This window comes from Cetorhinus maximus, chromosome 20 (assembly GCF_964194155.1).
Source record: "Cetorhinus maximus chromosome 20, sCetMax3.hap1.1, whole genome shotgun sequence".
Lineage (NCBI taxonomy): Eukaryota > Metazoa > Chordata > Chondrichthyes > Lamniformes > Cetorhinidae > Cetorhinus > Cetorhinus maximus.
In genome coordinates this window covers 34,073,777-34,086,122 of record NC_135898.1, presented here as the reverse complement: position 1 = coordinate 34,086,122, position 12,346 = coordinate 34,073,777, and the positions used below count along the sequence as shown (strand labels likewise).

General features: G+C 44.5%; 1 protein-coding gene across 2 annotated transcripts in view; it reads left to right on the top strand.

Moving 5' to 3' along the window:
- The window catches only part of slc22a15 (solute carrier family 22 member 15), a 79,753-nt gene that overhangs the window by 46,551 nt on the left and 20,856 nt on the right, over positions 1 to 12,346 (top strand). The window contains exons 7-9 of one of the 2 annotated variants that reach the window (XM_078565868.1): positions 793 to 933; positions 9,573 to 9,658; positions 9,988 to 10,108. In XM_078565868.1, coding sequence (XP_078421994.1) covers positions 793 to 933; positions 9,573 to 9,658; positions 9,988 to 10,108 — 348 coding nt within the window. Of the gene's footprint in view, positions 1 to 792; positions 934 to 9,572; positions 9,659 to 9,984; positions 10,109 to 12,346 lie in introns of both variants that reach the window. The other variant, XM_078565867.1, reaches the window with a different exon arrangement.

Here is a 12,346-nt window from a genome sequence, read left to right as displayed (position 1 = left end):
TTTATCCTAAGGTCAGCCTGGCGAACTCTCTCTGAGCTGCCTCCTATGTAAATAGATCCTTCCTTGGATAAGGAGACCAAAACTGTACTGTTCTAAGAAACTGTCCCAAATACACTCTATGAACTTATTCTCCAGCCCACTTTTGTCATTTGATCTATCCAGTTTATATGAAGATAAAAATCACTCTCAATTATTGCTGTACCTTTCTTACAAGCCCCTTTATTTCTTGTTGCATACTCTGCCCTATAGTATAGCTACTGTTAAGGGGATCTATAGACTACTATCAGTAGTGACTTCGTTACTTGGCTATTTCTTGTTGCCACCCAGACTGATTTTGTATCTTTATCTGCGGAGCAAGGCTCATTTCTCACTGTACTGATCTTATCCTTTGCTAACACAGCTACCCTGCCTTATTTTCCTTTCTTCCTATCCTTCCGAAATGCCAGGAAGCCTCGAATATTCAGTTCCCAACATTTGTCGCCTTGCAACCATGTTTCTGCAATGCATGTCATGATAGATATTCCTTCATCTTTATTTGTGCTATCAATTCACCCACCTTGTCATGAATGCTGCCTCTCCCTCTTACCCCTGTCACTCCCCTTTCCCCAAGCCAGGATCTGAAGAATTTATTCCCCATTGATTAGTACATCAATGATTTTAGTCTCTGTTTGAGGCCTGCTCTCTTCTGACTGTATGTTGGTTGATAGTTTTGTCTGTTATTTATTTTTTTTTGCTTTAATGAAGCCTCGGTTAGAAAGGAAAATGATTGGCCTCTGTTTGCTCTTTGAATAGGTATGTTTGTAGTCTTGTGTATTATGGCCTAACGTTGAATGCGGGGGAATTGAAAGGCAATCGCTACCTGAACATCGCTTTGTACGGTCTTGTGGAAGTGCCAGCATTTCCCCTCTGCCTTTACTTCATTGATAAATCCTGGTAAGAGTTACATGTCCGCCTAATCTTTAAATGACTAATTGTGGTCTTAGATACATGTTGGAAGCAATGAATTGCGGACCTTCAACAGTGGAACAATCCTCTAGACGCAGCCTTGACAAATATCTAGCCTTTGCTATCTCCTGAGGGGTAAAAGCAAGGCTCAGTGGGTGTGAATTCCTTTTTTTTTATTCATTCATGGGATTGGGCATCACAGGCTAGGCCAACATTTATTGCCCATCCCTAATTGACCTTGTTCAGAGGGCATTTAAGAGTCAACCACGTTGCTGTGGGTCTGGAGTCACAAGTAGGCCAGACCAAGTAAGGAAGGCAAATTTCCTGCCCTAAAGGACATTAGTGAACCAGATGGGTTTTTACAACAATCGACAATGGTTTCATGGTCATCATTAGGCTTTTAATTTCAGATTTTTGTTGAATTCAAATTCCACCATCTGCCGTGGCTGGCTTTGAATTACTCTGGATCTCTGGATTATCAGTCCAGTGACAATACCACTACGCCATCGCCTCTCCCCCGCACATTGGACTAAATTTTGACATAGAAGGATCTGAAAGCTTGGTATTCACTTTCAAGCTGGCTCAGTTCACAATAGCACAACGATATTTGAGTATTTGAGAGGACAATATTTGGTGAAAGGAGAATGACCCTGCCCCCCCTCTTCCCCAATCCCCAAATTTAGTCATGTGATGGTGATGTCATTTGCCTTTCCTCAGAGAATTATAATTTCCACAAAACGCTGCCCATTCAAAGCTCAATTATCTGAGCATCTGCTCGCAGAATGCTCAAAATAACTCGCACAGACTAAGCACCTTCCATCTTAAAGTGGAACAATGAGCCACGTGAGGGGTTGTAATTTTCCAGGACAAGTTTTACAGTGAAACCCACATTATTATTGCCCAGAGTTAGCTGGAACTGGGCATCTTGTAGCTTAAGTTAAACTTATTACTGCACACTTCAGCTCGTTAAATTTCTGCCTGTTAAATTTCTGGAAGTGCAAGCTGATAACAGGGTGTGTGGGACCTCGCTGAGTGTATTAGCAGTGTATCTTTTAACCAGTGAGATTTGGGAATTGTGAAATGAACAGAGGACTGAGGGATTGCTGCCCTGCTACAGAGGTGGCATCTTTCAGATGAGGCGATAAATTGAGGCCCACTTTTGGCCTCGTGGGTGGATGTGAAAATCCCACAGCATAAAGGAGAGCAGGAGAATTCTCCCTAATGTCATAGCCAATATTTTTCCCTCAATGACCATCACTATAAGCACATTATCTGGTCATTATCTCATTTCTATTTGTGGGAGCTTGCTGTGCACAAATTGGCTGTCGTGTTTCTTGCAGCAGTAACTAAGCTTCAAAAGCACTTAATTGGCTGGGAAGTGCTGTGAAAGGAGCTATATAAATTCAAGTTAAGTCTTTTTTTGTATCAGAAAGCGTTACTTGCTTCACGCCACTCTTAAGCCTGTAGACTTCTGTTACCTGTGAACCAACACAAGTGGGTGTTGGCAGGCTATTTGACTGAAAATATTTCCAAGTGTCCTTCAGTGACTGCACAATTGCACTTGTCAGGAATTTCAACCCTGCTGCTTCTGTGAAGCGTCTTGACTATTAGAGTGTTGTATAAATGCAAGTTGTTGTCAGTGTAGTTTATTGTGTTCTTCTTGACTCACATCATTTACACGAGCAGCTTGGAGTCTCTGACCCCTAGTGCTGTTATCCTGAAGTGTTGGTCAGGTGTGGAACTGTATGGTCATATTTAGGTTATTATAAATCAAGAGCAGTCGGTGGCGTAGAGGTATTGTCACTGGACTGGTAATCTGGAGACCCAGGGTACTGCTCTGGGGACCTGGGTTCAAATACAATAAAAAAACCTGGAATTAAAAGCCTAATGATGACCATGAAACCATTGTCGATTGTTGTAAAAACCCATCTGGTTCACTAATATCCGTTATGGAATGAAATCCGCCGTCCTCACCTGGTCTGGCCTACATGTGACTCCAGACCCACAGCAATGTGGTTGACTTTTAACTGCCCTCTGAAATGGCCTAGCAAGCCACTCAGTTGTATCAAACGCTGAAAAGTCAATAAAAAGGAATGAAACCAGATGGACCAGCCGGCATCGACCTAGGCACCGGAAACGACAACAGCAAACACAGCCGTGTCGACCCTGCAAAGTCCTCCTTACCAACATCTGAGAGCTAGTGCCAAAATTTAGAGAGCTGTCTCGCAGACTAGTCAAGCAACAGCCTGACATAGTCAGACTCATGGAATCATACCTTACAGATCATGTCTCAGACACCACTATCACCATTCCTGGGTATGTCCTGTCCCACTAGCAAGACAGACCAAGCAGAGGTAGTGGCACAGTGGTATACAGTCGGGAGGGAGTTACCCTGGGAGTCCTCAACATCGACTCTGGGCTCCATGAAGTCTCATGGCATCAGGTCAAATATGGGCAAAGAACCTCCTGCTGATTACCACGTATCGCTCTCTATCAGCTGATGAATCAGTGCTCCCCTATGTTGAACACCATTTGGAGGAAGCACTGAGATGGCAAGGGTGCAGAATGCACTCTGGGAGGGGAACTTCAATGTCCATCACCAAGAGTGGCTCGGAAGCTCCACTGCTGACCTGGCTGGCCGAGTCCTAAAAAACATAGCTGCTAGACTGTCCATGACAGTATCGGTAGGAGTAACCATCGCATAGTCCTTGTGGAGATGAAGTCCAGTCTTCACATTGAGGATACCCTCCATTGTGTTGTGTGGCACTATCACCATGCTAAATGGGTTAGATTTTGAACAGACTGAACAACTCAAGACTGGCCATCCATGAGGCACTGTGGGCCATCTGCAGCAGCAAAATTGTACTCAACTACAATCTGTAACCTCGTGGCCTGACATATCCCCCACTCTACCATTACCACCAAGCCAGGGGATCAACCCTGGTTCAATGAAGAGTGCAGGAGGGCATGCCAGGAGCAGCACCAGGCTTACCTAAAAATGAGGTGTCAAACTTGTGAAGCTACAACACAGGACTACTTGCGTGCCAAACAGCATAACCAGCAAGTGAAAGACAGAGCTAAGCGATTCCACAACCAATGGATCAGATCTAAGCTCTGCATTCCTGCCACATCCAGTCGTGAATGGTGGTGGACAATTAAACAACTCACTGGAGGAGGAGGCTCCACAAATATCCCCTTCCTCAATGTTGGAGGAGCCCAGCACATCAGTGCAAAAGATAAGGCTGAAGCATTTGCAGCAATCTTCAACCAGAAGTGCCGAGTGGATGAACCATCTCGGCCTCCTCTGGAGGCCCCCAGCATCACAGATGCCAGTCTTCAGCCAATTCGATTCACTCCACGTGATATCAAGAAACGGCTGAAGGCACTGGATACTGCAAAGGCTATGGGCCCTGACAATATTCCGGCAATAGCATTGAAGACTTGTGCTCCAGAAATTGCCACGCCCCTAGCCAAGATGTTCCAGTATAGCTACAACATTGGCATCTAGCCAGCAATGTGGAAAATTGCTGAGGTATATCCTGTATACTGTTGTGGCCGATGGTAAATGCTGAGTTGTTCAAATCCCAGAGGGAAACTTGAGGCAACTGCCACAACTATTTTTTCAATTTGTATGTTTCAAGATGCGGGCTTTGAACTCGGTAGCAATAAGACCACCAAGTCTTATAGGTTTTGACAAAACTAAATTAGACATTTATTAAAAAGAAAAATGAATTTAAGCACATACATAGATCTACAAATTACTACTATAATAATTTATAAATCCCCTAATTAATCTGACTCCCAGTCACACTTTCATTAAGGCAACAGTAAGGCACACAGATTTTAAAAGACCCAGGCAAACAAACATGATACCTTGAACCAGTCGAATTCCAAGTGAGTTTTCTTCAGTTCTTTGAACACAGCAGCTTGAGGCATAGATGCTGAAGGCTTTTCACACTTGTTAGATCTTAAAATGCCTACCCTTACACACAGCCTTTGCTCCTCTATACATATTTTCCCCTTTGAATGCAATTTCCCATTGTTTCACTATGTCTTTGGTCTTTACCTTCCTGATAGTAAAAATCTCTCATAGCACTAAGTTTTACCAGTAACCTTTGGGAAAAATAAAAACACTTTCTAAACTTCACCTGGCTAGGTGACACATTTTACTCCATCTTTAGAAAACAATCTAGTCTAGTCCGGTTTATTTAAAAGTGCAAATGTTCCCTTGACACCTATGCTTCTAAACTTCCCCCATGTTTATCATGTTTACATCAAAGCCTTCAGACCAGCAGTCTTTAAACCAATTCACTCACTCACTCACTCACTCACACTCACTCACTCACTCACTCACTCACTCACTCACTCACTCACTCACTCACTCACTCACTCACTCACTCACTCACTCACTCACTCACTCACTCACTCACTCACTCAGTCTACTCTCGATCATCAGTAAAGTGATGAAGGGGTGATCAACGGTGCTACCAAGCGGCACTTGCTTATCAATAACCTGTTCATGTTTGGGTTCCGAAAGGGTCACTCAGCTTCTGACCTCACTACCGCCTTGGTTCCAACATGTACCAAAGAGCTGAACTCCAGAAGTGAGGTGAGACTGACTGCCCTTGATATCAAGGCAGCATTTGACCAAGTGTGGCATCAAGGAGTCCTAGCAAAACTGGAGTCAATGGGAATCAAGATCAAAAGTCTCCACTGGTTGGAGTCATGCCTAGCTCAAAGGAAGATGGTTGTGGTTGTTGGAGGTCAATCATTTCGGCTCCAGGCCATCACTGCAGGAGTTCCTCAGGGTGGTGTCCTCGGCCCAACCATCCTCAGCTGCTTCATCGATGACCTTCCTTCCATCATAAGGTCAGAAGTGGGGATGTTCGCTGATGATTGCACGATGTTCAGCACCATTCGCGACTCCTCATACTGAAGCAGTCCATGTCCAAATGCAGCAAATCCTGGACAATATCCAGGCTAGGGCTGACAAGTGGCAAGTAATATTCATGCCACACAAGTGGCAGGCAATGACCATCTCCAACAGGAGAGAATTTAACCATTGTCCTTTGACATTCAATGGCATTACCATCACTGAATCCCCCCAGTATCAACATCCTGGGTGTTACCATTGACTAGACACCGAACTGGACTAGCTATATAAATACTGTGGTTAGAAGAGCAGGTCAGAGGCTAGGAATCCTGCAGCGAGTAACTCACCTCCTGACTCCCCAAAGCCTGTCCACCATCTAGAAGGCACAAGTCAGGAGCGTGATGGAATACTCTCCCCTTGCCTGGATGAGTGCAGCTCTAACAACACTCAAGAAGTCTGACACTAACCAGGACAAAACAGCCCATTTGATCAGCACCCCATCCAGCACAGTGGCAACAGTGTGTACCATGCACCACATGCACAGCAGGAACTCACCAAGTCTCCTTAGCCAGCACCTTCCAAACCCATGCCCGTTACCATCTAAATGGTCAAGGGCAACAGGTGCATGACATCACCAGCAACTGGAAGTTCCCCTTCAAGCCACTCACCACCCTGACTTGGAAAAATATCGCTGTTCCTGCAGTGTTGCTGGGTCAAAATCCTGGCAGTGCTGTGGCTGTACCTACACAACATGGACTGCAGCGGTTCAAGAAGGAAGCTCACTATCACTTTCTCAAGGCAATTAGGGATGGGCATTAAATGGTGGCCTAGCCAGCGACACCCACATCCTGTAAATTAATTTAAAAAAGTAAAATACAATGTTGAGGATTCTGTTCAAAATTGACTATACACTTAAATATAAGGCAGTTTAGCTACTTGCCAGGCAGTTGTTCTAAATTTTGATGCCTTATGGCAGCAATAACCTTTATTCCCACATGATGGAGCTCTTGAACTGTTACACCAATACCTTTTTCTAAGTAGCTTTGAATAACATTGTTTCGTTATTAAGTAGTTAACAAATTACTACCCATTTATTCATTATATGACCATGTACCCCATTATTAAGTAGTTGGGAACTAGGTGCAAAAGCTTTTTTTGTAACTGTCTGCATAGTTACCACTTGGGTGAAACAATGACAAGGCTGTTTCCCCCTTTTCTGAAACTTTTACCTTCGGTTTCGATCTCCTGCTCACCTTGGAATGGCACATTTCGTTTTTCCGTTGGCCACTAACTTGCTGTCAGATTGAGGGAACATGGACTGCCAGGCAACCCAGGCATGCTGGATATGCATGTTGTGGTTGACTCGCACTCACATGTCTTGTGCATCTCCAGCTTGGAGAGCGGAGTTCTAAGAGGTTGACCAGGAGCCTGATGGCTACATCACCTGGATATCCCAAGGCTTGCTGAAGTGCTTGAAGGAAGAAGAGAATAGAGGGAGAGAAGCTATCCGGTAACGGGACAAGCGTGCGCAACCAGGAGCAGATCGTCATCCTGATCAGTATATGCAGAAGCAGTGACCCTTGGCTTGTTAACATTTCTTTCATATTATGGTCAGCCACGGCGATGTGAGTGGAGCCCAGCTTGGAGTCAGCTCATTGCAATGGTGTAGTATAAGGGTGTCTGGCATAGCAAAGATTAATGTGTGACTGGGAAACAGTATCACGAACAGTATGATGTGAAGAGACCCATAACCTGAGACTAGCGTCAGTTGTGGACTGGATAGATACCTGTGTAGAAGTAGGCATGGAGTTAGCTCTTGGCTTGGGCTATACCCTGTATATATGTACATAGTTACATGTTATCAATAAACACTTAATGTTCAACCGTACGAGACTCAGGATGTCTTTGAGATCTACTAAACATACAGCATGGTGGCAGCAAATGGAAGGACCCAGAACCTCAGAAGCTGGGGCAGTAATTCAAAAGTTGGAAAATTAAAGGAGCAGCATTTTGACCTGACTCAAAGCCACTGAAATGACGACCCAAAGGAAGATTGCCTGGACGAAGCTCCTTTGCAGAATCGGAAGCAGAAAGACAGAGAAAAAACTCGCCCCCGACTCCCTAAAGCCAGGCACAAATCAGGAGTGTGAATACTCCCCACTTGCCTAGATAAGTGCAGCTCCAAAAACACTGAAGTAGCTTGACACCATTCAGGCCAAAGTAGCCAGCCTGATTGGCACCCCATCTACAAACATTAACTTCCCTTCACTACCGACGCACAGTAGCAGCTGTGTGTACCATCTTCAAGATGCACAGCAGGAACTCACCAAGACTCCTTCGACAGCACCTTCCAAACCCATGACTGTTACCATTTAGAAGGACGAACAGCAGACACATGCGAACACCACCACCTGGAAGTTCCCCTCCAAGTCACTCACCATCCTGACTTGGAAATATATCGTTCCTTCACTGTCATTGGGTCAAAATCCTGGAACCCCCTTCCTCAGCACTGTTGGTGTACCTACACCATACGGACTGAAGCGGTTCAAGAAGGCAGCTCACCACCACCTTCTCGAGGTCAATTAGGGATGGGCAATAAGTGCTGGCCTAGCCAACGATGCCCACATCACATGAATGAATAAAGTAAAATACAGACGTCTTGGTAAATGATCAAGTCACCAACTTCAAATTGGATACAGGAGCCAGTGTTATGGTCCTCTCTGATCAGGAACCGTGGTCAAGAGACCTCTAGCTATGAACGACAGACATGCTACTCTATGGGCCTGGAGGAATCCAACTTTTGAGCATAGGCATGATCCTATAACCACTATGGCATGGCATATGGCTTGCCAACCCAAAAATGACCCATTTATACCTACTCTCTGTTTCCTGTTAGCTAACCAATCCTATATCCATACTAATATGTTATCCCTTACAGCATGAGCTCTTATTTTGTGTAGTAACCTTTGATGTAGTACCTTATCAAATACCTTTTGTACACCATGCCTGCAGGTTCCTCTCAATCCACATTGCTTGTTACTTCATTTGTCATTCATGACTTCCAACAAATCATGTTGACTCTGCCTGATTGCATTAAGATTTTCTAAATGCCCCGCTATAACCTCCTTAATATTAGATTCTAGCATTTTTCCCAATGACAGATGTTAAACTAACTGGCCTGTAGTTTCCTGCTTTCTGCCTCCCTCCCTGCTTAAATAGAGGAGTTAGATTCACTACTTTCCAATCTGATGGGATCGTTCCAGAATCTAGGGAATTTTGAGAAATTACAATCAGTGCATCTACTGTCACAGCAACCACTTTTTTCAAGACTCTAGAATGGACCCTAGTACTCTATTGGTGTGTTAACCTGGACTTTGACTTCATGTCTCTGGAGTGGGTCTTGAACACATGATCATCTGACAGAGGTGAGAATGCCATCAATTGAGCCAGCCAATGATTTTAATTGTGCCAATTAAAAGTTAGGGTGCTTGATCTAAGAGTCAGACAGCTGTGGTTGGTTTTCTGCTGTATCATATGGCAGGATTTGAGCAATTGAACCAGTTTATGATTGAAATCTGGTACCGTGTATGAATGTTACGTGACAACGATATCAGGTTATGTAATATTTAGTACTGTGTAAACTAATGAATGTCTTTCCATTCCAGAAGTCTCTACCTAATTGTGATTTGATGGCTTGTATTAATATAATTCTGCTTTCTTCCTCTTTCTGCCTGTCTCCATCCCAAACCCCAAGGTCAGGAAGACGCAAGACGATGACAGCATTTCTGTTATTTGCAGGGGTTGCCTGCATAAGTACCATGTTCTTGCCTCGGCACCTGGGTAAGAGGACATCCCATAATTTTAATTTTCTATAGTTTAATGCTTACTTTGAATATAATATAAATTGATCATATTCTCGACAGACTATTACCAATGAGTTTGACAATCTGTATCTGGTCTCCAGGGTAGTAATGTATTGCTGTACTGTATTGAAAGTTTAATATAATTGTTCTTTTCACCACTGTCATATGATGAACACAGGAACAAGAGTAAACCATTTAGCTCTTGAGCCTATTCTCCATTTAGTGAGACCATGACTGATTTATGACCTAACTCCATATACCTGCCTTTACCCCATATCTAAATATATATATTTTTTCTCTTAGCAGACTTTGACTTGGGATTCTTGCTGAATGTCACTTCATTAGCACTATGTGGAAAGTTGGCTGTCAGCGCTGCCTTTAATATTGTCTACGTTTTTACTGCAGAGCTTTACCCAACTGTGATCAGGTAAATACATTTCATTCACAGTGACTACACAAGCCAAGCCTATTTTCCATTTTCACTTTAAAAAAAAAGGAGATTTGCATTTATATAGCACCTCTCATGCATGATCTCTGATGCCCCAGAGTGCTTTGCAGCCAATGAAGTACTTCTGAGGTGTAATCACTGTTGTATTGTAGAAAATGCAGCCATATTGCACACAGCAAGGTTCCATGAGCAGTAAAGAGATAAGTGATCAGCTAACCCATTTTCGTGATGTTGGTTGAGGGATAAATTTTGTTCAGGACACCAAGGAGGACTCTTTTTGGTTATATACTGCATGTTGGTGAGTTTGAGGAAATAATCTTTGGCTCAGGCCACTGACAGGAGTATGATGGTGTACCAGTTATGTGAGGGAATCTGGTTGCAATCCACCTTAATCTGGAGCTAATCATAGGCTGCTATTCTTTGTCAGTTTTCAATGAGACTATCTTGTTTCACCAAAACTGTAAGTCAAACAGTGCTTCCATCCTGAGCACACTGATTCCAATGGGAATCCTATTCAACTGATGCTGCAACCTTCATTTGGTCTTCTATCTGAGGAATTGGAGAGTTTACCGGGCTCCACTGAAGAAATGGGACTAGTTACAAAACTGATGGTTGTGAAAGTAACCATCCAAGATAACGCTGAGAACTAGTTATTTGCTGCTCCTGGTATTTACCTCCTATAACATCTGTTAATCTCAAATGCTTTTTCCAATACCTGCTATTCAGGTTCTCTGCAAGTCAGTTACCACAGACAGGTTTGCACTTCCTATGGGCTGAAACCTGACCACATACCATACGTGTGAAGGCCTGCTCAATGCAAGTCACCCATGCCATAAGGAGTAAAGGATCATGACCTTTCTGAACCAGCAGAAAAGCTGACGGTGTAGCTAAAATTGCTAGTTGAGATATGTTCTAAGAAGCAAAATATACAGAAGTAAGAATCAGTCATTACTTAACTTTGAATTGCCTGCTGAGTTCAACATTCCAGATTGCTTGAGATCCTTACTACTTTTTGTGGCGACCTTCAGCCCAAGGTTAGACACCAGATGTGGGATTTTAAGCATCAAGGGGCAGAATTTTCTGCTCGTTGGGTGGGCATGCGCCCAACCTGAACGAATATAAAATGATGCGCGACGACGTTGGGCGAGCGCCCCGACATCATTGTGCACTTGCGCGATATTTTGGTCGATGGGTGTGAGCGTGAGTCAGAGCTCCGCTTGTCATTAATTAAGAGGCCAGTTAAGGCCCTTGACAACCCAGTTGACTGGGATTTACCGTTGCTGTGTGATTTTCCGCTTGTTGCTTGGGCAAAACGAGCATGCGAGCAGCCCACAATTTACAAAACCTCATCCATGGGCGGGATAAAAAGGTTCAGCAGCATTGTCATTGTGAATAGTGAGGAGTTTTGGAGATAACTTGCTGCTGGTTGCTTATTGGTACTTGTCAGCTTAATCTCTGGGGCTTCATTCTTAGCACTTCCACGCGTCATTTCAGAACTCATTGGTGTCTTCAAGGCCCCCTGAGTGTATGGGCCCTACCAAGTATCAGACAGCCTTCCCTTACCCTGGTAGTGGGGATTGTGGCCTTCTCTGGTGGCACCTTCTCTGTGGAGTAAGAGAGGGGCAGAAGGGAGAGGAGGCCAGGTGTTCCAGTGCAGCTTCCAGGGGAGGAGAGGTGCAGATACAAGGGCCAGTAAGAAGTCCAAGGCGGAAGTGGCTGCAGAAGATGCCACTGTCCTGCAGCCAGAGTTTACAGGTGGCAATGCAGCTACCTCAATATGCCCGAGGTGCAATGCTGAAGGAGGCTGCATCTCTCCAGTGAGACCGTGACCTCCATTTGTCAGATGATCGGGCCTGAGATCAGCTCCGACTGTGTGGGTGGACACCCCATGCCAGTGGCGCTGAAGGTCTCAGTGGCCCTCAATGTCTATGCCTCCGGCTCTTTCCAGGGATCAGTGGGGGATCTGTGTGGAGTTTCCCAATCAGCTGTCCACAGTTGCGCCAAGCTGGTGACAGAAGCTCTGTTCAGCCGGGTATTAACTTTCATTCATTTCTGTACAGACAAGGCCAGCTAGGCTGAGCGAGCCAGAGGCTTTGCAGCGATTGCTGGGTTCCCTCACGTCTAGGTTGCCATTGACTGCACACATGTGGCCATCTGGGGTCAGCTGGGTGTCTTCGTTAACAGGAAGGGATTCCACTCCATGAACGTCCAGATAGT